This window comes from Lithobates pipiens, unplaced genomic scaffold, assembly GCF_037356315.1.
Source record: "Lithobates pipiens isolate NorthernLeopardFrog02 unplaced genomic scaffold, aLitPip1_a1.2 Scaffold_23, whole genome shotgun sequence".
NCBI lineage: Eukaryota > Metazoa > Chordata > Amphibia > Anura > Ranidae > Lithobates > Lithobates pipiens.
This window is the reverse complement of record NW_027507785.1, coordinates 177,374,208-177,401,933: the sequence shown is the minus strand read 5'-3', so window position 1 is coordinate 177,401,933 and position 27,726 is coordinate 177,374,208. Positions and strand designations below refer to the sequence as shown.

General features: G+C 42.2%; 1 protein-coding gene across 1 annotated transcript in view; it reads left to right on the top strand.

Annotated features, from left to right (window-relative positions):
- Nucleotides 1–27,726, top strand: part of HMCN1 (hemicentin 1) — a 457,974-nt gene that overhangs the window by 53,875 nt on the left and 376,373 nt on the right. The window contains exons 2-3 of the mRNA XM_077452653.1: nucleotides 6,527–6,597; nucleotides 13,328–13,486. Of these exons, the coding sequence (XP_077308779.1) occupies nucleotides 6,527–6,597; nucleotides 13,328–13,486 (230 nt within the window). The remainder of the gene's footprint in view (nucleotides 1–6,526; nucleotides 6,598–13,327; nucleotides 13,487–27,726) is intronic.

Sequence of the window (27,726 nt, the reverse complement as noted above, 5' to 3'; positions counted from 1 at the left end):
CTCATTGATTTATAATTTACATGTTACACTTCCGGTTTGACCCCGGAAGTGAATTATGCCCGTGTAAGAGAGGAGGTGGCTTGTGCGAGTCATTAATTATTTAATGGAGGCAATATGGCGTGTCACCCATACCCCAGACGATGTGACTCTTTCACGAAACGCGTTGGGTGGCGTGACACGCTTTTCTGCCTCAACTGAACTGGTACCTGAAGGGATTTCGTTTGGGCTCGTGATCGGCCGACGCCTACCCAATTTTGACGATATGCCCTTTTGCTTCCTTACGTTTGTAAGTGCATTTCTTTTACTTTTGTGGTTTTATTAAACGTTTTTACACTATTTGGAGTATTTTTTCTTTTTATGGCGGACCTTTTTTGATTCTCCAATGAAACATATATGAGTCCCGCTTCATAAGTGTTCCCCCCTGGTTTGGACGATTCAAGGCTGGCGTATCCCCTAATCTGGTCTACGGTAGAGAGTTCCATTGGGATCGCTTAGGATTGATCTATCTTCTGACCTGATTTGTGATAAGCGCTCCTTACTGGGGCATCTGGTAAGGGGCTAGGGTTATCTGTTTGGTGGAGGTACACCGTGTCTGGTCTCACGCCAATTCATAGGGCTTTGGATTGGACCTTCTTCATCAACACGTGGTGTTTTCACTTCGGACTCATAAAAGGACTTTTCAATATTGACACATTTATGTTGTTCTAATTTTTTCACAATGTACAGCTATATTGGTTTCAATTCCACATGTTTTCTTTTTTGAATGCTTGGCATCACAACACCTAGCATCACGTATTTTATTTAGAGTTTATAAGGGTCATTGTATATGTTTTGTAGGCTATATACATATATTTTGTCACATGTAGTTCCCAGATCCAAGCTTTATGAAGTTTTTTCTGGGTAGCTTATATCCCAATAGAAATATTGGGGATTGCGCAGTTCTCTTTTTTTTTTCTTTTCTTTACACGTATATCACTTTTGGTATGTACTAGAATTGCTGCATCAATTATTTATAATAATTTAATAATTTTCTGGTAATACACTGTAGCGCAGATTTCCTTTTTCCCTTTTATACATGAAGGGAAGGTGAAATCTCTGCAATGAGGTGACTGACAGCTTTAAATTCAGACAGCTTCAAACCCTCCCTCATTCTGTGCGAAATTAAAGGGGGGGCCTAACTGTATCTGAGTGCCATAAACTGGAAACACTGTTTAATTAATTTCTGGTATTCAAAGCTTACTCACCCATCCATCCTTGTCTCCATGCTTTATTTTGTTGACAAATCACTTTGAAACCCCCCCTAACATTTCTAGCCGCGACCATATTGAGTAAGGGCAGATGATTTACCTTATTTTTCGCTCCATAAGATGCACCTGACCATAAGACGCACCTAGGTTTTAGAGGTTGAACACAAGAAAAAAAAATATTCTGAACCAAATGGCGTACTAAAATATTTTCAGTGTCCATGAAATGTAGAGTGACCATTACCATAGAAAATGCAGAGTGACCATTATCATAGAAAGTATTGGCAGAGTATTGCAGAGTATTGGCAGGGTATGGCAGGGTATTGCAGAGTATTGGCAGGGTATTGCAAGGTATTGACAGAGTATTGGCAGGGTATTGGCGAGTATTGGCAGGGTATTGCAGAGTATTGAGCACAAGACAAGTAAAGGCACAAGAAGCCAAATATAATATCACCCAAAAAGGGAGGACTGTCTACATAGAGACATATAACTATACATATACAGTATGGCTCTATATATATATTTAAGAGTCAGGTCCACTGAAGTGTATTAGTCTTTTATAAAGAAGTTCCACATGCAGGGCTGCCACCGTCAGGGAACTGAAACCAAGTTCCCAAGTTACTGCAAAATACAAAGACGAAAGAAGGGGGCGCCTCTGGGTGCAGATTTTTTTAAAATTTCACAAATTTATTAATAAGCAAACAGATTTGCACTCACATATTCCAAGAACAAAATGGGCATTAAAATAGGGGTCATCTGATTCATTCCGTCATGTTGATGATCCAGTCCGCAGCTGTCCTCTTGCACCTCTAGGCGTCTCCACTGTTTGATGTTCAAGTTTGCCGGCTGTAGTGGACGCAGAGTGTGTTGTCCTGAAGCGAGGCTTGGAACGCTGTGGCAAGCAGGATGCGGAGCTATGACATAATTTCCTGGCGACGCGTTTCCTGAGCGCTTGGGTCGTGATGGGGAGACGACACGCTCTTTCATCAGTGGAAGGGCAAGGCATAAATAAAGAAAAACCTAAAGATAAGGCGTGGCTAGGCATAAGGTGAAGCGTGGCATTGGTTAACGAGAATAGATGGATGGGAGGGAGGCATGACTGCGTGACATAGCGGGTTGCTATGGGGACTGATAAACAATGTGTATTTGGTTACACAAGGGGACAAGAAGAAGTTAGATAAATGGGGAGGGGGTATGACTACGTAACGCAACGGGTTGCTATGGTGACTAATAAACAATGTGTATTTGGTAGCGCACGGGGACAAGAGGGAAAGAGGAAATAAAGAGGGGGGGGGGAGGAAATAAACAAGAAAGGGAGAAGGGGCAGTTAAGTAAATGGTCAAATACCGAGGTAAATAGTACTTTACTTTTTACAAAAAGGTTGGCAATATTGATAAATGAAGAACAGGAGGGGGACCGTTATTATCATAAAGGGGGAGGGGAGATGTAAATGTATAAAGGAACGGCACGACTGCATAACGCAGCGGGTTTCTATGGAAACGAGTAAGCAAATGAGAGATGGATAAAAAAAACAAAGAGGAAGGAAGAAGAAAAAGAGAAGAATGGGGGGGGGGGGGGGTTTAGGGGGAAGGGGGACACATATGTAGGGTTATTTATCAATTTTTGCTAAAAAGTTAGCGATACTAATAAAAAGGGGAAGCGGATAAAAGATATTATTATTACTAGGAGGGAAAATAATTAAAACTGATGTTGCGGAATAAAGGAGATAAATACAAAAAATATATATACAAAAAAAAATAAAAAAATATATATATATATATATATATATATATATATATATATATATGCACGAGAAAATGTGAGGGTAAAGGATGAATATATAATGAAGAGAATTTATGTATCTGGGTATGGAGAAGGAATGAGAAAATATATCATGATTTTATGGGACCAAAATTATCAGATAATAATGACGGTCGGTGGAGGAAGATAAGTGAATAATAAAATGTCAAAGATTATTTTATAAAAAGATGCCCAAAAATATAAAAATAATATTTTATCAGTAAATGAATAAAATATTATTAACATACTATTAAAGATATAAGAACTATATAAAGTAAAAAATTGTTAAATAAAAAGTAGTTATAATGATAAAAAGGGCCTGCTTGCCACAGTGACCGATCGACGCTTGCACATACCTAATCACATGGTTATAAATATAAATAAAAAAATGAATACATTATACGAGGACTATAGATACATAGAACTCCTCAGATATCATGTGCAGATATGATACAGAGAGATGTTGATGCCAATATAATAAAAATAATAAAATAACATTAAAATAACACTCATTAAGGCGAGCCTATATTAAAAGATACACAAAATGGTCTGCAGTGCATACTGAATGCCTGCTGTCTAAATATGAGTACACCAAAGGGCACAGGGAAAGGTAAGTACATGCGGGTGTACTATATATATGCGTGCATAGTTACATATAGATGACATCTGAAACCTACGGTTGGGTATTATAGGGCTAGAGTGGGACCACGTTTTTCACTAAGGGTGTATGTATGTAAACTTTTCGAAAAAAAGGAAGAAAAGGAAAAAAAGGGGGGGGGGGAGAAGCTCATGATAATTAGGACCGAACCCTATTTATGAAGAAAAATTACATAGAGGTGCATATCATATAAGCTTCAATAAATAATATAACATGCTCCTAATGTTAGCACTCATAGAATAGTAGCAATTTCTATACATTCATTGATTCCCCCGGGGGAAAGCACATCTAGGATATAAATCCAAAATGTTTCACGAGCGCATAATTTTTTGAATCTTTCCGCCGGGGGAAAATGATTTGGAATCTGTTCAATGATCCACACTTTCAAACCTGTCATAGATCCCTGGTGGAATTGGGCGAAATGTCTTGGGATGCTGTGGGGATCAATGCCTCCTTCTATTAATCTTCTATGTTCTCCGAAGCGCTGTCTGAGTGTCCTGATGGTCCTCCCCACATAGATAAGACCACAAGGACAACTCAGTACATACACTACGAACTCGGAGGAACAATTGAAGAATTCTTTTAATGTGTAGGTCCTGCCTTTGGCAGAGAATTATTTTTGTCCGTGATGGACAAACTCACAAGTTTTACACAGTGCTTTATGGCACTGGTACATGCCGGTTAGGGGTATCAGTTTTGAGACCGTGGAGGAGTTTGTTTGGATTTTTAGTTTGCTGGGTGCAATCTTATTTTTTAAGATACGATAAGTTACAGAAGGCCGAGCTGGAAGTTCAGATCACAGATGCGGGTCCTATTTTTTCCATACTTTTATACTCATGGAAGGTGGTGATAAATCTACTTGAGAAATCATGTGGGGGGCGATCTACTTTCCCAGGAAGACATTGTTTGAAGGCATCATCTATGAGTAGTGCAGGGTAATTCTTCTCTAAAAACTTACAGTAGTTTTCAGGATTGTACTAGATTCTATATAATCTGTTTGTTTTGTACAATTTTGTCTAAGCCAACAAAATTGCCCCTTCGGGATGTTCTTAATCCACTTCGGGTAGTGGCAGCTATGGAAGTGTAGGTAGGAGTTTCCCACGGTTGGCTTTGTATAATTTTTTTAAATCAATTTTTGAAATAATAGCGTGGCCTTCGTGTCCCAATTCTAAATCTAAAAATGCTATGGTGTCAGGGTCCATATTGGATGTAAATGATAGTCCATAAGGATTATCATTGCAATGTTGTATAAACAAGGAAATTAAGTCAACTGCTCCATCCCAAAGAAAATGATATTTTCTGCAAAAGGGTTGTTTTTATAGATGAAGCGGGACTCCCAGAAGCCCATTGCCAAGTTTGCATATGAGGGTGCAAAATTGGCGCCCATAGCAGTTCCTTGGGTTTGTTGGTAGAACCCGCCATCAAAAGTGAAGTAGTTGTGTGCTAAACAGAACTTCGCAGAGTATTGGCAGGGTATGGCAGAGTATTGGCAGGGAATTGAGGAATGGCTGTGACTGCACTTGTCACAGAGCAGCGCTGTGGGCACAGCGCTGCTGCCATCCAATCTCTCCCCTCCACTGTACAGATCTGTACACAGAGGGGAGAGAGGAACCGGCGTCATCATGACGCCGGTTTGTTTACAAATGATCGCTCCATCATTTGACGGAGCGATCACATTGCAAACGCAGGTGCACCATGATGGCCACCGCTCCGGTGCTAGGCCGAAGCCGCGGCCTTTCCTAAGGCTGAGGCCGCGGAGCGCTCCGGAGCGCGGCGTGGGGGGCGGTGCCAAGCGTACATTCGCACTATAAGACGCAGGCACATATCCCCCATATTTCTGTGGAAAAAAAGTGCGCCTTATGGTCCGAAAGATACGGTATGTAGCACGAATCCATCAGAATAGATTAAGGGAATCCATCTGCTCTTGGCTCAGGCTTGCAGACAGGAGGATTTAAAAATAGTTCATGTTGATTGAGAGAGTTTAGCTCTGATTTAATTAAAAAGATTTTACTTGAAAATCCCTTCAGCTGTCCCAATACAGTAAACTGTGCTACTCCACTTTCATCCCTCATAGGTCCTTACTTATCTCCTCCACCTACACACTAACCTCCCATACATTTGAATGGGATGTTACTCCTGCAGTATGTGTATGTTGAAATTAAGTCTATGAGGCTTAAAGCGGAACTTCAGTCATTTTTTCATCTTTCCATCCACATTAAATCTTCTGCCCTTGTTGTTTTAACTTTGGATAGTAAAACATTTTTTTTTCTGCCAGTAAATACCTTATACAGCCCACTTCCTGTTTCTTGTCTGTAAAAATTCCTAGGCATATGACATCATGCACAGCTCTCTCGTGAGAGTTTGCCAGGAAAGGAGGGGGGAGTCATAAGAGGGTTAATGAGAGCTTCAGAGTGCCTCTGTGTGTCTGCATAAATCCAGGAAGTGAGCAGACAGCAGCTTCAGTTGCCCACAGTTTAAATGTACGCAGCCAAGCTCAGTGGAGGGAGATTTCTGCAGAATATTTGGTAAGTACAGAATCACAGTATATATAAATTAATAAGCAAAGTGGTTGGAGGGAAGCTTCAGAATGGCAAAGATGTTTTTATTACAAATTATGTGAGCAGACTGCAGTTCCTCTTTAAGTGGATATAGTCAAAATTCCCAAGTGGTGTGCGTGGCTGCAATTGTAAATCTAATTGTTTTTAAATGCATGTTTAAATATATACTATGTTACCTCATTAGCAACTAGTCTGTTTTGTATGATATCAATGTATATACATATACAGTAATTAAATAACATTTCAATAATTGGATTGTGTTCCAGAAATTGGCCCTGTCACACTTACAACAGATCCAGAGACATTTCAGAATGAACTTAAAGAACTCTATGTACAGGTCAGTACAGCATTACATTTATAAGTCTAATGAGTCTAATGAGATTAGATTATAAATGTGTTTAGCGATCTCCAATAATTGCATGAGTGCATTGCATCACAGAATGATTGTTCATGGCTTCCGGCAGTGAAGGAATTAAATAAAATAGGTATGTTAGGAAGCTGCCTCCATTGTTTTCACTTTTTCTCTACCCTTGCAGTCCAGATACAAATGGGCTGAATGTAAAGAGCAACATTTACATTTTCATAGCCTGATGATATATTATCAGGCTATACTGTATTTCCAAAATCAGTGGCAGCTGGTGCCCAATTTTCTTGGGGGGGGGGGGGGGGGGCGTAGCCCCCCCCCCCACCCAGCCAGCCAACCACATAAACTACACCTCGATGCTCGTTCGATCGCCACCCCCGGTCGCTTGAACCCCTGCACTTACCTCATCCAGGTGGCTCCCCCTGCGTCTCCTTCCAAGTCCCTGTGGTTGCTTCTCCTTCCAGCCAGTCAGAAGTAAGAACTTGCGGCCAATCAGGACCTAGGACCCCCAGCCAATCAGAACTCAGGAACCACTTTCTGATTGGCCGGGAGGAGAAACAGGAAGACATTAGCAAATATTAATATTAAATATTAATATTAAATATTAATTTGCTAATGTCACACAACTGAGTGGGCTCAGAGCGCAGTGCTCAGCGCCCCAAGCCCACCCTTTTTTAAGTCAGTTAGAGCCTCTGGCTCTAATCATGTACTTCTAAAAAATAAAAATAAAAACATTGGAAACCATGCTTTCGGCGCCCTGCATGTAGATTAGGGCATGGGCGCATGGATTAGGGGGGCAGGCCGCCACTGTCCAAAATACAACAGCGTTTCTGGATGTGCATGTGACCGCTGTGAAGTATAGTGATGATATGCATAGCTCTGCCCATTGATTCTCTTAGTCCCTTCTCACCATAACCTGTAGGGTTATACTGTCTCATTGATTCTCAAGCCCTACCCCATAGAAACCCATGCTGTCCATACACTGCACTGATGATGGCTAAAAAACCCTGAAATAGCTGTATGCAGTTTGGAATAAATTGCTCTATAAAATTAGGCTACATTTGCACTATACACCAGCTGTTCTGGATGTGCATTTGGCCGTTGGGGCATAAATGATTTGCATAGCTTCGCTTTCCACTGTCCTGAAATGGGGAATAATTCCCTTATTTATTGAGATATGTGATGGAACAAGACAAATGAATATCCTATGTTTTTATAAAACTTTACTGATCTACTCAAGGCACATATAAAGGAAAGGAAGAGGAGTTAGAATATATTTGCAAAGTTCTTTGGCAACCATTCTTATATTTACAAAGCAAATGTGTTTTTAACTCTTTCTCACCAGCCTCACGCATACAGCAGCAACACGGAGGTGGGCCTTACAAAACACTCGCCCCAAACACTGTCACCACACACTGTGACATAAGGGCCCAGAGGAACCAAATAAAAAGAAGAGAGCTGGGTCAAAACTGGTTTTAGACTTTAGCTTACACCTCTAAAGACAAATGAGGGTTGCCAGTAGACATGTGCATTCGTTTTCGTCCGAATGCATTTTCGTCCGAATTTCAGCTATTTTCGTTTTCGTTTTGACAAACGATAACGAAAGCACAAAATCCGAAAAACGAAAGATCCAACATAAATAAATGCTTTATTTTCGTTTTCATTGTTACAACAGTTCGATATAGAATAGGAGATTCGACATGACTCTGACAACAATCTGTGTCTATAGAACCTGTGGTCGAATGTGCCTAACCTTACCTCTATTTGTCCAAGATTATATAGAGAAAATATTCGACAGAGAAAAAAGATTTGACAGAGAGAAAAGATTCTGCAAGTTACTGTCCTAAAAAGTGTTTGGGGACCTGGGTCCTGCCCCAGGGGACATGTATCAATGCAAAAAAAAGTTTTAAAAACGGCAGTTTTTTCGGGAGCAGTGATTTTAATAATGATTAAAGTGAAACAATAAAAGTGTAATATTCCTTTAAATTTCGTAGGGGGGGGGGGTTGTCTATAGTATGCCTGTGAAGGGGCGCATGTTTCTGGTGCTTAGAACTGTCCCTGCACAAAGTGTCATTTATGCAGGAAAAAAAGTCCTTTAAAATCACTCGCAGCTATTATGAATTGTCGGCTCCGTAATACAGAGAACACTCATTGAAAGTCATTGATAAAAAAATAAATAAATAAATAAAAAAAAAGCGTGGGGGGTCCCCCAAATTCAATTACCAGGCCCTTCAGGTCTGGTATGGATATTAAGGGGAACCCTGCCTCAAATTTAAGAAAAAATTTGACGTGGGGTTCCCCCTAAATATCCATAACCAGACCCTTCAGGTCTGGTATGGATATTAAGGGGAACCCCGCATCAAATTTAAAAAAAAATTGACGTGGGGTTCCCCCTAAAAATCCATACCAGACCCTTTATCCGATCACGCAACCTGGTAGGCCGCAGGAAAAGTGGGGGGGACGAGAGAGCGGCCCCCCCTCCCTCCTGAACCGTACCAGGCCACATGCCCTCAACATTGGGAGGATGCTTTGGGGGTCTGTGACCCCTCAAAGCACCTTGTCCCCATGTTGATGAGGACAAGGGCCTCATCCCCACAACCCTGGCCGGTGGTTGTGGAGGTCTGCGGGCGGGGGGCTTATCAGAATCTGGAAGCCCCCTTTAACAAGGGGACCCCCAGATCCCGCCCCCCCCCCCTGTTTGAAATGGTAAAGGGGTACAAAAGTACCCCTACCATTTCACAAAGAAAGTGTAAAAAATGGTTAAATAAAACAAACACACTTTTGAAAAATTCCTTTATTAAAAATAAAAAAATAAAAAAAAGATTCCAGCGGCGGTAATCCACTCTTGCTATCCAGCGACGGACGGTCATCTCTCCAGCGATGGCTCATCTCATCCAGCGCAGCGAATCCTCCATCCTTCTTCTGTCTCCGTGGAGGAGACACTGCAGGCATTCCGGCGGCTGAGGTTTCTTATATACGGAGGGCGGGGCCACCCGTCACCTGACCCCGCCCCCCTCTGATGCAAGGGGAAACCCAGGGTTCCATGTGACGTATGGGTGACCCCGCACCCCTCTGATGTAACACAGGCAGGTTTCCGTTACATCAGAGGGGTGCGGGGTCACCCATACGTCACGGGGAACACCGGGTTTCCCCTTGCGTCAGAGGGGGGCGGGGTCAGGTGACGGGTGGCCCCGCCCTCCGTATATAAGAAACGTCAGCCGCCGGAATGCCTGCAGTGTCTCCTCCACGGAGACAGAAGAAGGATGGAGGATTCGCTGCGCTGGATGAGATGAGCCATCGCTGGAGAGATGACCGTCCGTCGCTGGATAGCAAGAGTGGATTACCGCCGCTGGAATCTTTTTTTTATTTTTTTATTTTTAATAAAGGAATTTTTCAAAAGTGTGTTTGTTTTATTTAACCATTTTTTACACTTTCTTTGTGAAATGGTAGGGGTACTTTTGTACCCCCTTACCATTTCAAACAGGGGGGGCCGGGATCTGGGGGTCCCCTTGTTAAAGGGGGCTTCCAGATTCTGATAAGCCCCCCCCGCCCGCAGACCTCCACAACCACCGGCCAGGGTTGTGGGGATGAGGCCCTTGTCCTCATCAACATGGGGACAAGGTGCTTTGAGGGGTCACAGACCCCCAAAGCATCCTCCCAATGTTGAGGGCATGTGGCCTGGTACGGTTCAGGAGGGTGGGGGGGGGGGGGCGCTCTCTCGTCCCCCCCTCTTTTCCTGCGGCCTGCCAGGTTGCGTGCTTGGATAAAGGGTCTGGTATGGATTTTTAGGGGGAACCCCACGTCAATTTTTTTTAAATTTGACGCGGGGTTCCCCTTAATATCCATACCAGACCTGAAGGGTCTGGTTATGGATATTTAGGGGGAACCCCACGTCAAATTTTTTCTTAAATTTGAGGCAGGGTTCCCCTTAATATCCATACCAGACCTGAAGGGCCTGGTAATTGAATTTGGGGGACCCCCACGCTTTTTTATTTATTTATTTTTTATCAATGACTTTCAATGAGTGTTCTCTGTATTACGGAGCCGACAATTCATAATAGCTGCGAGTGATTTTAAAGGACTTTTTTTCCTGCATAAATGACACTTTGTGCTGGGACAGTTCTAAGCACCAGAAACATGCGCCCCTTCACAGGCACACTATAGACAACCCCCCCCCCCCCCCCCCTACGAAATTTAAAGGAATATTACACTTTTATTGTTTCACTTTAATCATTATTAAAATAACTGCTCCCGAAAAAACGGCCGTTTTTAAAACTTTTTTTTGCATTGATACATGTCCCCTGGGGCAGGACCCAGGTCCCCAAACACTTTTTAGGACAGTAACTTGCAAATTAGCCTTTAAAATGAGCACTTTAGATTTTGAACGTTGGAGTCCCATAGACTTTAATAGGGTTCTAAAGTATGCTATATAGTTAGCTCCGTCGAATCTTCTTTATACATTCGACAGACACCATAAGCTTTCCAAGACAGATTCGACCGTAATTCATGTGGATTTTCGGATGAATGCAATTTTTGAACGAAAAACGAAATAAATAAAAACGAATTTCGGGAGTAACTAAATAAATTAAGTTTTCGGACGAAAACGAAATTCCGAAACGAAATATTTTACTCTGCACATGTCTAGTTGCCAGTAGTTTTTTAGCTGTTATTTGACTACTATGACTTTGTAAATCTTTGAAAATCTATATCTAGAAAGGTAGGTGCCCCATCAGCATTTTCTTTATCAAAGTCAGTAAATCGAATTAGTGAAGCAAGTGGGTCAGCAAGAGAGCAAGGCAGCCAACAGTTTCAGAAGGAGAAGCAAACAATAAGAGCCTCCCTGCCCTATAGTAATGCCGGCCATAGACAGTTCAAATTTAAGGCGTTTCAACAGGGATCGGCCGAGATTCAAACCATGTATGGGCAAGCTGATTGTACTCTGGTTGATCAGTTGGTCAACTTGGGTACAACCAGCCTATCATATTTTTCATTCGATTATTGCCTGCGGCTTTAACACAATAGCTCAGAGGGAGGGATTCTCCCATCAACACGGACTGTTGAAGTGTTGAAGGGGAAATCAAGCAATTTTCTTGTGGTTGCAGGAAAAAAAAACACACCATCTCTGGTCGACTTAAAGGTCTAACACCTTTTTAACTTGGGATGCATGTAAAAGACACAATTGCTTACCTTTCTCATCTAGTCTTGCAGGATTTCTCACCACTGGATGACTAGTCCATTGAAACTGGTCTTTGGCCTTCTCCTTGTATGTGAGAACTTCCAGGGCTTGCGCACACTGAGCTTTAGACCCTTACTGTACATAAACACACACCCCCAATCAGATTGAAATGAATGGACTGGTGTCATTATTCAGCTTTTGTAACTATATATCTGGGGGAAAATGGGGGGTGACACCTAAAAAATTTGACTTTGATCAGCTGGCTAGAACTTAGCTTTAAGGCATATGTGCTTTTGCCGCTGTTTAAATGAATATAGATAAATATATGTGCTTTTTTTGCTATTTTACTTTAGTACAATAAAACAAAATCCCCCCACACTGTATTTCTTACAGTAGAGAAGGGATATGCAATTAGCGGACCTCCAGCTATTGCAAAACTACAAGTCCCATCATGCCTCTGCCTCTGGGTGTCATGCTTGTGGCTGTCAGAGACTTGCTTTGCCTCATGGGACTTGTAGTTCGGAAACAGCTGGAAGTCCGCTAATTGCATATCCCTGCTGTAGAGTTTAAGAGACCCTGTCACCAGGCTATTAATTTCTACCACACACTTCCTATGAGATGATATGTACACTGAATGTATTTTATTACCTGCAAATGCAGATGCGCATAGACATCCAAAAGTCTTGAAAAGGCTGCTGGATGTCACCATCTTGGATATGATATAAGCAGCCCTAACAGATTCAGAGCTGTCACTCAAGTGACACTCTATAGTTTTCCACTTCGCTCTTCCCCTGGAAACTGCATAAAAGAGAGGTGAAGCGAGGGGCAGAGGAACTAGGACAGCATAGACAATAGTTAGACATCCTTAAAAGAGGAGAGGACTATGGTAGAAGGGACTGTACCAGAAAATCTACTTTTCCTGTACAGGTTGAATTCCCTAGAAAATTTAAAGACACTTTACAAATGAATAAAAATTAATAATGGAAATTAAAGATGCTGCAAATGAGCATTTAAAGTAGCTGTTTTTTTATTTTATTTTACCAGCAGGGGTGACAGCTTCTTTTTAGCAGAAATCTCAAGGGAATGTTGATAATTACAAATATCTTTTCCATTTTTATGGCATTAATTGGGTCTAACCAAAGACATAGGATAAACTATATGAAGTATATAAAAGGTAATTAACACTGTAGGAATATCTTTTAGTTAACTTGATTGAGCAAAGCATATAAAGTTACAAAGTATACTATGCAACATTAGCATCATACTGTATGTTTAAAATTATATCATGTTGGCAGACAATGCAAAAAGTAGACAGGATTGAAGGTAGACTAATTAGGATGATTTTAAAATAAAAGTTACTCAGATTGGTATACCAGTGGAATTAAAAACAATCCCCTAAATCTCATAAAGTATTTCAATTAAACAGTCTAGATTAAAAACGCATCCTTTTGCAAATAATCCTATAGGTGTTTGAATTCTGAGCTACTGTGTGTCACAATTTATGTTTTTTTTTTTGTTTTTTTTAAGGGAGGAGGAGACTGTCCTGAGATGAGTGTGGGTGCTATTAAAATTGCCTTGGAAATATCTCTGCCAGGATCTTTTATTTATGTGTTTACTGATGCCAGATCAAAGGACTACCATCTTGCCAGTGATGTGCTACAACTGATACAGCAAAAGCAGTCTCAAGTAAGGAAATCTGGAGGTCAATACGAAGGCAAATCTTAGGCCGCGTACACACGGGCGGACTGTCTGACGGACTTGGTCCGCTGAAACGTGTTTCAGCGGACAATCCGCTTGTGTGTGGGCTTCAGCGGACTTTTTCAGCGGACAGTCTGGCGGACTAAGTCTTTCGGAATTTCCGTAATATTGTCCGTCAAACTTTGGTTTCAGCGGACAGTCCGCTCGTGAGTAGGCAAGTTGGACGGACTAAGTATGGCGCATGCTCAGAAAGCATTTACACGGCCGAAGGTTGCATTGCAGTGTATTGGACGTCGTATTTCTAGTCCCGTCGTACGTGCTGTACACGTCATCGCGCAAGCTTTCAGCGGACTGTCTGTTCGTCGTGTGTGGTCAAGTCCGTTCATTCAAAAGTAGGACGGACTGTCTGTCGGATTGTCTGACGGACTTAGTTGGACGGACAGTCCGCCCGTGTGTACGCGGCCTTAAACATAATGGCTTTATCACATTTATGTATATTGCTGAAAGAGATTCAGGGAGATTCTGTACTGCTTTCATCTACAGTGTTGAAAATGTAAAATGTTATTTTGAGGGGACAGCAAATTTACACTGTTATGACCCGCACACACGGTCGGACTTTCCGACGACAAAATCTGACGGATTTTTTCAGACGGATTTTCGCCCAAACTTGTCTTGCATACACAAGGTTGCACAAAGTTGTCGGAAAATCCGATCGTTCCGAACACGGTGATGTACAACACGTACGGTAGGACTATAAATTGGCCAATAGCCAATAGCTTTCATCCCGTAGTTTATTCTGAGCATGCGTGCCACTTTGTCAGTCGGAATTGTCTACACACAATCGGAATTTAAACATCGGATTTTGTTGTGGGAAAATTTTAGATCCAGCTCTCAAACTTTGTGTGTCAGAATTTCCGATGGAAAAAGTCCAATGGAGCCCACACATGATCGGATTTTCCGATAACGCGATCCGATCGCACATTTCCCATCGTAAAGTCCGACCATGTGTACAGGGCATTAGACAAGCTGTACACTCACTACTTTACATTATAACAAAGTGTAATTTCTTCAGTGTTGTCACATGAAAAGATATAATAAAATATTTACAAAAATGTGAGGGATGTACTCACTTTTGTGAGATACTGTACTTGTTTAAATTGTATCCATTATTTACTTACTCTATCATTTTCAGTGGCAGCTGGTGCTCAATTTTCTTGGGGGAGCGCCCCTCAGCCAGCCAAACAAGCTCACCCCCTGGCGCTCGCTTGATCGCTACTTCCATCCACCGTTGCTGAATCGCTGCATCGTTTGCCCATCGCCCGCCAGCCCTGCACTTACCCCATAAATTTTTTCGCTTCAATGGCTTATCCTCCTGCATTTCCTCCCAGGATCCGTCTGTCGCTTCTCCTCCCGGCCGAGCAGGACTTAGGATTACTGGACAATCGGGTCTCAGGACCAGCTTCCTGATTGGCTGGGATGAGAAACAGGAAGACATTAGCGTATATTAATGTGCGCCTCACCCTTTTTGAAGCCAATTAGAGCCTCCAGCTCTAATTATGTGCTTCGAAAAAAAAAAACATTGTAATCCTTGCATCTAGTGCCCCTGCATGAGCGGCCACCACTGATCCTTTTCCTTGAGATATTAGAAGTATATACTGTTGTGTAGGAAACCATTGTATTTTTCAGATCAAAGTTCATATAACAAAAATGGTTTTAGTAAAGCAACCCAACAGATAGCAAGAACAGCCTGAGGTTTACACCCTTTCCAATTTTATCCCAAGGAAAGAAACATAAACTTTTGTCCAGGGTTATGATAGTTTGTTGCACAAAATGGAACTTAATATTTTATTAGCTAATCTATGTGGCATACAAGCATTTGCAGAATGCTGCATTTTCTGAAAAAGTATGTTGTTTACTTGATGTATTTTAGAGTATTGGTTGAGATGCATTCTTTCTTAGGGACACTGGGGCTTGGGGTCAACAGCAAGCTGACAATGTTTATTGTTTCTTTTCAGTTATACATTACTGGTATCTAAAACAATTTATTATTTGCCTGTTTACTAAGGGATCATCATGATGAAGCTTTTAAAGTTAAAGTGAGCTAAAGCTTAGTAACATAGCTGATTTTCTGATCTAGAACAGGTTTCCAGGTGGTCCTTTTACAAGAGACAGGATAAGACAGGATTCATTAAGGCAGCATTAACAACATTCTCAAAAAATGTTTAGGGACACTTTTTTTCTGTAGACGGAGTATTATTTTAATTAGGGGTGGGCATTCATGTATAGGTCTGAGTTTAAAAATTTGGCACACGTAGCATGCTGTGGTGAAAAATGGATGTGGTTTAAACTATGCTAAATATTGTCAGTGGCTTAAAGGGGATGTGATTAAATATAGTCTGAGATGAAAGAGGGATGATGGAGGGAGAGAGGAAGAAAGAAAGATAGAGAAAGAAAGAAAGCGAGAAAGGGGGAGAAAGAAAGAAAGAAAGAAAGAGTGAAAGAGAGAAAAAAACAAAGGGAAAGAGGGGGAGAGAGAAAGAAGAAGAGAGAGAAAGAAAGGATGAGAAAGGGAGAGAGAAAGAAAGGGAGAAAGAGGGATGGAGGGTGAGAGAAAGAAAGAAAAAGAGAAAGAGGGAGGGAAAGAGAGAGAAGAAAAGAAAGAGGGAGGGAGAGAGAGCGTATGAAGATAAAAAGAAGGAAAAAAGAGGGATGGAGGAACAGCAGGCCCAGATCCTACACAAAAATAGCAATATGTGTATGCCAGAAATTTTAACAATCAGCAGATAAAGATACTCCAAATACCATCCCCCAGGCAGATCCCATCAAACAGATACAAGAGATGGTCAGACATGATACAGGAGATGGTCAGAGACTGTGTGGACATGATATAGGAGATGGTCAGATACTGTGTGGACGTGATACAGGAAATGGTCAGAGACTGTGTGGACATGATACAGGAGATGATCAGAGACTGTAAAGACATAATACAAGAGATGGTCAGAGAGTGTGCGGAAATGATACAGGAGATGGTCAGAAAGTGTGCGGACATGCTACAGGAGATGGTCAGAGACTGTAAAGACATAATACAAGAGATGGTCAGAGAGTGTGCGGACATGATACAAGAGATGTTTAGAGACTGTGCGGACGTGATACAGGAGATGGTCAGAAAGTGTGCGGACATGCTACAGGAGATGGTCAGAGACTGTGCGAACATACTACAGAAGATGGTCAGAGAGTGTGCAACATGATACAGAGGATGGTTAGGGAGTGTGTGGACATGCTACAGGATATGGTCAAAGAGTGAGCAGATATGCTACTGGAGATGGTCGGAGAGTGTGCAGACATGATAGAGGAGATGGGTTCAGAGATTGTGGACATGATAGAGATGGTCAGAGACTAGGGACACAGCTGACAGCACAGAGAGATGAGGAGGAGTTGTGTACAGAGAAGATGGGGTAATAATCACCTTCAGTCCAGTCATGCCCCGGTCGGTCCCTGGACTCCCCTACTCACAGCCTGGCCACTCTATTTACCGGTGTCTCTGGGGGTGTGCCCACTTCATTTAAAGCGGCACCATGATGTCATTGTGCCCCCGCCCAAACCCAAACAGCTTAGCTAGGCTGAGCTTGCGTGAGCCCGAACTGCCGAGCTTGCCTGAGCAGTGCATGTGCAGCTCTAATGCCTGCCTGCGGACATGTATTTTAGGAGCAGAAGCTGCGGTCTTTTTACGGGGAATCCGAACGGCTCAAGGGGCTGTCCGGGGCAATGCCAATTTTATGGAATTCTACCTGGTACACGGTCAGACCGGGACATGGGTATGAATTCCATGAATGTCTCTGGAAAATGGGGACTGTTGGCAACTATGGTAAGGCCATATTCATACCATGTATATTGCATAAAGCATGCATTAAAGCATTCAATGCACATTAATTGTGTGTTAACACCTTTTTTTAATGCATTGCATTGTGTTGCATACACACACACACACACATACACACATTGCATACACACGGTCGGACTAAGTTGTCGAAAAATCCGATCATTCAGAACGTGATGACATAATTTCGTTACGATGGGACTACGTTCAGGCTAGTAGCCAATAGCTTTGATGTAGGAATTTGATCTGAGCATGCATGGCACTTGGTCCGATCAAAATTCTCTACACATGATCGGAGTATGTCCGATCGAACCAGTTGGTCGGGAAATATTTCCAACATGTTGGAAAATTGGGTCCGACGGATATTCCGACGGAATCAGTCCGATGCATACCACACACAGTCGGATTATCCGACGACACTGTCCGATAGGACACATTCCGACGGATTCTCCGACCGTGTGTACAAGGGCTAAGAGAACAGTAACTGCAAGTTGCTACCACAGGCAAATACAAGTGTTTTAATAAGCATTAACAGGTTTACTTTTGGTTGGAAAAGATGTAAAAGCAAAAGTAAACAATAATGGGATACCTGTTAGAGGCAGTCAAGAGGGTATGGCAAAAAAAATATTGTTACTGAAATTATTTGAACTCTAGGGAACCAGGATTTTACTTCAGCATTGGTTAAAATAAATCAAACAGTTGAACATATTTTAAATCCTGTAATATAATGTGGAACAGCTGTGGTCCACCCAGAAGAAGGGAGTGCAGGAAGAAAAAAACTTTACAGAAGCATTTAAAATACATTAATATTAATTACCAGGCCATGTTTTGCGATATGGCACTGTGTCTCTTTAACTGACAATTGCATGGTCGTGAGATGCTGTACCCAAACAAAATTGACTTCCTTTTTTCCCACAAATAGAGCTTTCTTTGGGTGGTATTTGGTCACCTCTGTGGTTTTTATTTTTTGCGCTATAAAAAAAAAAAACTATATTTTTTACTTTTTGCTATAATAAATATCTCCCAAATTTGAAAAATAAAAATCTTCATCAGTTTAGACCAATATATGTTCTTCTACATATTTTTGGTAAAACAAATCACAATAAGTGTATATTAACCACTTTCAGACCGGACCATTTTGCTGGTAAATGACCAGAGGTCTTTTTACACTTTGGCACTGCGCTGCTTTAACTGGTAATTGCGCGGTCATGCAATGTTGTACCCAAACAAAATTTGCGTCCTTTTCTTCCCACAAATAGAGCTTTCTTTTGATGGTATTTGATTGCCTCTGCGATTTTTATTTTTTGCGATATAAACGTAAAAAGACCGCAAATTTTGAAAAAAAATGATATTTTCTACTTTTTGTTATTAGAAAAATCCAATAAACTCAATTTTAGTCATACATTTAGGCCAAAATGTATTCAGCCACATGTCTTTGGTAAAAAAAAAGTCAATAATTGTATATTTATTGGTTTGCGCAAAAGTTGTCACATCTACAAACTAAGGTACGTTTTCTGGAATTTACGCAGCTTTTAGTTTACGACTGCCTATCTCATTTCTTGAGGTGCTAAAATGGCAGGGCAGTACAAAACCCCCCCAAATGACCCCATTTTGGAAAGTAGACCCCCTAAGGAAATTGATAAGAGGCATGTTGAGCCCATTGAATATTTTATTTTTTTGCCTCAAGCGATTGAATAATGACAAAAAAAAAATTTTTTTTTTTTTTTTACACAAAGTTGTCACTAAATGATATATTGCTCACACATGCTATGGGCGTATGTGAAATGACACCCCAAAATAAATTCTGCTGCTTCTCCTGAGTACGGGGATACCACATATGTGGGACTTTTTGGGAGCCTAGCCGCGTACGGGGCCCCGAAAACCAAGCACCGCCTTCAGGCTTTCTAAGGGCGTAAATTTTTGAGTTCACTTCTCACTACCTATTACAGTTTTGAAGGCCATAAAATGCCAAGATGGCACAAAACCCCCACAAATGACCCCATTTTAGAAAGTAGACACCCCAAGCTATTTGCTGAGAGGCATGTTGAGTTCATGGAATATTTTATATTTTGCCACAAGTTGCGGGAAAATTACAAACTTTTTTTTTTTTTTTTTTTTTTTCACAAAGTTGTCACTAAATGATATATTGCTCACACATGCCATGGGCATATGTGAAATGACACCCCAAAATAAATTCTGCTGCTTCTCCTGAGTACGGGGATACCACATATGTGGGACTTTTTGGGAGCCTAGCCGCGTACGGGGCCCCGAAAACCAAGCACCGCCTTCAGGCTTTCTAAGGGCGTAAATATTTGACTTCACTCCTCACTACCTATTACAGTTTTGAAGGCCATAAAATGCCAAGATGGCACAAAACCCCCACAAATGACCCCATTTTAGAAAGTAGACACCCCAAGCTATTTGCTGAGAGGCATGTTGAGTTCATGGAATATTTTATATTTTGCCACAAGTTGCGGGAAAATTACAAACTTTTTTTTTTTTTTTTTTTTTTTCACAAAGTTGTCACTAAATGATATATTGCTCACACATGCCATGGGCATATGTGAAATGACACCCCAAAATAAATTCTGCTGCTTCTCCTGAGTACGGGGATACCACATATGTGGGACTTTTTGGGAGCCTAGCCGCGTACGGGGCCCCGAAAACCAAGCACCGCCTTCAGGCTTTCTAAGGGCGTAAATATTTGACTTCACTCCTCACTACCTATTACAGTTTTGAAGGCCATAAAATGCCAAGATGGCACAAAACCCCCACAAATGACCCCATTTTAGAAAGTAGACACCCCAAGCTATTTGCTGAGAGGCATGTTGAGTCCATGGAATATTTTATATTTTGCCACAAGTTGCGGGAAAATTACAAACTTTTTTTTTTTTTTTTTTTTTTTCACAAAGTTGTCACTAAATGATATATTGCTCACGCATGCCATGGGCATATGTGAAATGACACCCCAAAATAAATTCTGCTGCTTCTCCTGAGTACGGGGATACCACATATGTGGGACTTTTTGGGAGCCTAGCCGCGTACGGGGCCCCGAAAACCAAGCACCGCCTTCAGGCTTTCTAAGGGCGTTACAGTTTTGAAGGCCATAAAATGCCAAGATGGCACAAACCCCCCCCAAATGACCCCATTTTGGAAAGTAGACACCCCTAAATTTAGGGGTACACTAGTGAGACTAGGTAATAAATGGCGGGTGCCCTGAAACTATAAAAAAATAACTAACCAACCAGCGTCACCTGTAACAGTTATATGGTGATCACTGGTGAAAGGGTTAACTAGGGGGCAATCAGGGGGCTTTATGCGGTAGTATATGGGGGTCCCTGGCGCTATAAAAAGCTGCGGCGAACCTAAATACCTACTTGCCTAACTAGCGTCACCTGTGACACTAATACAGCGATCAGAAAAACGATCGCTTATTAGGCTGGGTTCACACTGGAGCGATGCGGGAACGCCACGAATGCGCGGCGGGTTCCCGCATCGCATGCCTCCCGGCGGCAGTTCACACTGCCCTATGCGAACTGCTGGGAGTGTCAGTGAAATGTTACTGACACCCCCAGATCAGTTCGCATATCGCAGTGCGATCTGCAAACTCGGATCGCATGGTGTGAACACCCATGCGATCCGATTCTGCTGCGGGCCAAAAAAAGGGTCCCGTGCGAATTTGCGGCGGGTGCGGCGGGTGTGGCGGGTGCGGCGAATGGCTGAACTCGAATCGCACAGAGATCGGATGTGATTTGCACTGCAGTGCGAATCACATCCGTTCTCAAACCGCTGCAATCTGAACCCAGCCTTAGTGACACTGGCGACGGGGGGTGATCACGGGGTTAAACCTTTATTGGGGGGGTTAGGGGGGTACCTTAGAACTAAAGGGGGCTAACCCTAACTGCCCTAACAGTTATTAGTCACAAATGACACCCGCCGGGTGATCAGGGGGTTAAACCTTTATTAGGTAATAAATGGCGGGTGCCCTGAAACTATAAAAAAATAACTAACCAACCAGCGTCACCTGTAACAGTTATATGGTGATCACTGGTGAAAGGGTTAACTAGGGGGCAATCAGGGGGCTTTATGCGGTAGTATATGGGGGTCCCTGGCGCTATAAAAAGCTGCGGCGAACCTAAATACCTACCTGCCTAACTAGCGTCACCTGGGACACTAATACGGCGATCAGAAAAATGATCGCTTATTAGGCTGGGTTCACACTGGAGCGATGCAGAAACGCCGCGAATCCGCGGCGGGTTCCCGCATCGCATGCCTCCCGGCGGCAGTTCACACTGCCCTATGCGAACTGCTGGGAGTGTCAGTGAAATGTTACTGACACCCCCAGATCAGTTCGCATATCGCAGTGCGATCTGCAAACTCGGATCGCATGGTGTGAACACCCATGCGATCCGATTCTGCTGCGGGCCAAAAAAAGGGTCCCGTGCGAATTTGCGGCGGGTGCGGCGGGTGTGGCGGGTGCGGCGGGTGCGGCGAATGGCTGAACTCGAATCGCACAGAGATCGGATGTGATTTGCACTGCAGTGCGGTGCGAATCACATTCGTTCTCATAAACCGCTGCAATGTGAACCCAGCCTTAGTGACACTGGCGACGGGGGGTGATCACGGGGTTAAACCTTTATTGGGGGGGTTAGGGGGGTACATTAGAACTAAAGGGGGCTAACTCTAACTGCCCTAACAGTTATTACAGTCACAAATGACACCAATGCAAAAAAAAAAAAAAAAAAAATGACATTGGTGTCACTGTGACTGGGGGGCAGGGGTAATTGGGGGGGTGATCGGGGGGTAAAGGGGGGGTGTGAGTGTGCCTGGCATGTTCTACTGTGTGTGGGATGTGTTGGTGCAACTCACTGATCCGCTCTCCTCCGTGTCGGAACGAAAAATACCGACACGGAGGAGAGAATACATCACTTCCTCTCCTGTGTTTACATTACAGGAGAGGAAGTGATGTCACCGGGGATTTCTATTCGTCGGGAGCGATCGCGAGGGGGTGGCCATGAATGAATGGCCGTCCCCTCGTCCGGGATCGCTCCCGAACGAAAACCGACCGCCGCAGGCACCGGGCGGGGGCCCGATCGGGCCCCCGACCCGCGGGAGGCAAATCACGTACATGTACGTGCTTATGCCTGCCCGTGCCATTCTGCCGACGTACATCGGCGTTAGGCGGTCGGCAAGTGGTTAATTGGTTTGCACAAAAGTTATAGCATCTACAAAACAGGGGATAGATTTATGGCATTTTTTTTTTACTGGTAATGACGGAGATCTGCAATTTTTTGTGGGAGTGCGACATTGCAGTGGACAGATCGGACACTTTTGACACATTTTTAGGACTATTGACATTTATACAGAGATCATTGCTATAAAAATGATTACTGTATAAATGTCACTGGCAGGGAAGGGGTTAACACTAGGGGCGATCAAGGGGTTAAACAACTTAAGATACACTATCAATGACCTCCCAATTAGTATATCATCACAGCGCTCACACACCCCCTCCCTCCAGCTGCCACTTAAAAATTAAATATATCTATCAGAAGGTGGAAAGAAAGCAAATCTAACACTTGAAATGCAAACAAAGGCACCTAGTGGCGCTATACAACTTCCACACTGTTAATTATCAGTGTGCTATAATAACCAAAAAATACCCAACGTGAGAATAAAAATGTGCATAACAAATGATCAACAATACAATAAATATTGATGAAATAGCAACAATATACAATCGAACAAAAAAAAAAGATTTACAGTCAAAAATATATAAATCACACAAAAAGTGATGCTGTGAATAAGTGACAAAAGGTGAAAAATTAAAAATGAACACAAGAACAAATAGTGCTCTAATAAAAATGTGCAGTTCCAAAGTGGATTCAATTAATCTTCAATCAAGGAAAATTGATGGAGAGCAGTAACCATAATGGTGGCAATAGTTCAAAAAAATAATTAATTCAGATAAACATTCTGTAGCCAAGTGTCCATCAAGTGAAAGACCTCCACCGCAACCTTGGTGCTCGTGCCCCCCTTGTATAAAAAACTCACCAAAAGTATTGCCCAGCACTCTCGTGTCAGGCAAAAACGCTTATAATGTATATAAGTGATGATTATTTTCTCCAAGCCACTTCTTATGGGAACTTCGCAGGCAGAGGATAGTCACTTATTATCTCATAATTACCTCAAGGAGACAAAAGAAACTTCCCATAGTGCAATAATGTAAAGCTAGTTTAATAAAACGTCAAATTTTAAAATCACACTCACATGGATCCAATTAAAAACAGGCACTTCAAATAGACAATCCACTGGTCAGTTTAAAGGTTCTTCCCTCATAGGCATTGGTAGGTATACTGGAAACAAGCTAGGTAGAGTCACATAGCACCGTCTCTATACAAGGTATCTGTGTGGTACCTGACAGCAGATAGCTCAAATTGAAACCAGCGCCAAATGGTGATATTCCGTCCTTCAATCTGTATGTTCTCCTCCCTCCGCCTTCTATCAAACTAATTATTGTGTGTGCTGGTCGCCGTATAGCCACGCCCCCGACATGTTTCGTCCAATGGACTTCCTCATGGGTTTGGCTATCCAGCTGTAACAACCCCCCTTTTATTTGCAGCCACAGGCGACCAACCACTCCCCCTCCAAGTAACCACTCCCCCCCATGTTTTCCAATTGGCCGACGAGATCCCACAATGGGTGGATCAACTTCAATACCATCCCCAACACCTACCCACCTCTATGTGTGACAGGCGCTCCCAATATCCCCCCCCCATTGCTCACATGCCGATCGGACAAATGCAGACACATATAACAAAGAAGGCACATTAACCTACCCTTCTAACTCATTGTCCGATCAAATCGTGGTAGTAGATGTTTTCATTAGCTCGGCGCGCATGCGCGGAGCATCCAGGGACGCTCGTAAATTTCGTGAGCTGATTGGCCAAGTCTGGGCGTCGTTGTCCTCACGCACAACACCGCCTGCCTCCCCAGACCGCCCACTACACCCGCGCCATCATGGTGCACCCAGGTGTCGCTAATGAGCTGCGCATGCGCCAATACCTAAACTTAGTTATGGCGAACGGCTCAAAAGACCTCCCCCTTACGCCCACATCCTACTCGTAGCTCTCCCCCTACACCCGCGCCATCTTAATGCACCCAAGAAGCACCGCCACATCACCTGAGCAAACACCAAGCACTGAGTGATATCCTGGAAAAAATATTGATGATTTTCAGTCGTCTGCACTGCACTCCCATCGAGATGTCATCCAAATCAAACAGGGAAAAAACCACAGATAATGCTGTTTTAAAGCGGAATCAAACAATAGATACCACAAATATGCACACAACTATGTCACACATAGTACACTACCGACCCCCTCACCTCCAATCAGCGAGTCCTAAGCAGTGTATATATGTAGTGAAAAAACGCATGTTCACCGACTCCCAACATCTTAAATGGATCCACCATAGCTATGCCATACAATAATGAGGAAAAAAAAAATTATATATAATGAAGAATGAAAATAAAAGTAAACACAAAAATAAAAATGAAAATAAAAATAAAATAAAAATAAATAAATATAAATAAAAATAAAAATAAAAATAAAAATGAAAATGAAAATAAAAATAAAAATGAAAATAAAAATGAAAATAAAAATAAAAATAAAGATAAAATGAAAATAAAAATAAAAATAAAAATAAAAATAAAAATAAATATAACATGAGAATCAAAATCAAAATCACAATAAAATAAAATAAAATAAAAAACAACAAAACAAACAATCGGTCGGAGGAGGAGAACATACCAAGAATTTATAAAAAAATATGTAGATTTAACCCCACTACTTAAAATCAAAATGCTCAATATCACCCTTATTATTAAAACACCAAGCTTGCACAACCAATACCCAAAAGTTCACATAATAATAAGAACAATATAAAGAAAATATATAATGTATATGTACCTTCTCAATAAATATACACTCTTTACAGAAATGTGCATAAGAAATGTGCATAAAAAAAAATTCAATGAAAATGCTAACTACCATAAAAGAGCTGCATTACCCCCCAATAAGGATCATATCATCCTAGTTCAAAAAACAATCTAAAGAACATTCAATGGGACCACCACAGGGCAGCGAGGCGGCCAACCCCCCAACAAACAAAATTCTTGTCAGGAATTATTGATGAAACTATTGACATCCAGCTCGATATTCATACCCGCTGGTGCCAAACTCCTCATCAAAAAAATCCACCTCGTTTCCCTTTGTGACAGGTCCCTGATTCGGTTTGAACCCCTCCAAGAATGGTGGACATGGTCAATACCGCAAAACTGTAACAGGGATGGATCCTGCTGGTGGTGCTCTTTAAAGTGCATAGACACACTATGGTACTTGTACCCCTTTCGTATATTCGCAAGGTGCTCCGAAATCCGGACCTTCAATTGCCTTTTAGTGCGTCCCACATAATAAAGTTTACATGGGCACCACAGTAGATATACTACATAAGTCGTGTTACAGGTCATGAATTCCTCTATCTGGAAGGATTCCCCGGCCCCGTTGGTCACTGTAGCAATGCCCCTATTGATCTCTGAAACCGTCCTGCAACATATGCATTTCCTGCATGAAAAGAATCCTTTTAGATCCCCAGAGATGGTGATTTTCAACGGTGGATCTAAAACCTTCTTGACGATCCTATCACCAATATTAGGAGCTCTTCTGTAGATGAATCTGGGAGCGGTTGGTAAATATGCCAGTGTTTAGCAAAAATAGATTCTATGTCTTTATATTGGTGATGGAAACCCGACAAGAATTTAAATTGGTGTTGCGTTCGATCATTGCTTTTTAACCGGTCTTGCAGACATACATCCCTAGGTGTATTACCCACTTCCTCTATCACTTTCTCAAGGTAAGTGCAATCATACCCCTTCTGCAAAAATCTTTCCTTCAATATGCCTGACTGGGACGCAAAGTCCATATCAGTGGTGCAATTTCGGCGGACTCGCAGGAACTGGCCTTTCGGTACATTTCTTATCCACGAGGGGTGGTGTCCACCCCTCGTTGACAAAAAACTATTTCGGTCCGTAACCTTAAAATAAACTATCGTACTTAAGTGATCACCATCTCTAGTTATAGTGAGATCCAAAAAGTTGACAGAAATAGGGCTGATATTGAAGTCCAATCTTATGTCATTCAGATTGGAGTTCAATTGTTCTGCAAATTCGTGGATAGTGGGCTCAGTACCCAACCAGATGATCAAGATATCATCAATAAACCTCCGGTAAAAGATCAACTGATGTGGTCTATTAGAGAAGACAGCCCTATCTTCCCACTCTGCCATGAAAAGATTGGCCAGGCTTGGGGCATACTTGGCACCCATAGCCACGCCAACCTTCTGTGAGTAGAAATCTCCCCCATACCAAAAGTAGTTATGGGACGTGCAAAAATCCAAGGCATGGCCCACAAACACCTTTTGAGCATGGGGGATATCATCCCTCCTGCTTAGAGCCCAATTAAGGGCCAGGAGTGCATCCTGGTGTTGGATGATGGTGTAAAGACTAGCAACATCCGCTGTTGCCAAAAAAACTTCAGCATCAGGGGGAATTTGTATCTCATTTAGCGCCTTTAAGAGGTCTGTAGTATCCCTTAAGTAAGCCCTTGTGTTTTTAACACTAGGTTGGAGGACTCTATCAAGATACTCCCCCAATCTAGCCGTAACTGAACCTATACCGTTGACTATCGGTCGTGGGGGGGGGGGGGTGATTTGGTCCTTGTGTATTTTTGGTAGGGTGTAAATAACTGGTATCCTACACGCACTTGGTACCAAATATTTAGTTTCTTTAACGTTTAAAACCCCTCTACCATAGCCCCATTGGATCAAAGCCTCCAGTTGGTTTTTATACTCATCAGTAGGATCTCCATCCAATTTCCTATAAGTAGTGATGTCACCTAATAATGTCTTTAACTGGCTATCGTAGAAAGATTTATCCAAAACAACCACCCCCCCTCCCTTATCCGCCGGGCGTACAATGATATCTTTTCTGTCCTCTAAGGACTTAATCCCATCCTTAAAATGACGAGCATTAACACCTTTCTTAAGAGGTAATGCATCCAAGTCGTTGAGTACCAAATTTTTAAAAACTTCGACAAAATGATTACTGGGGATCTGAGGGTTGAACAAAGAGCGATTTTTTAAACCACTATCACTACGGGTATCAACTGAGCTCGTAATAGAACAACCCTTAGAGGGGTGCATGAGAAAATGCTTTTTGACATTTAAAGAACGCACATACTTATGAATGTCCATAAAAACATCAAATTTATTCATCATTCTTCTCGGTGCACAC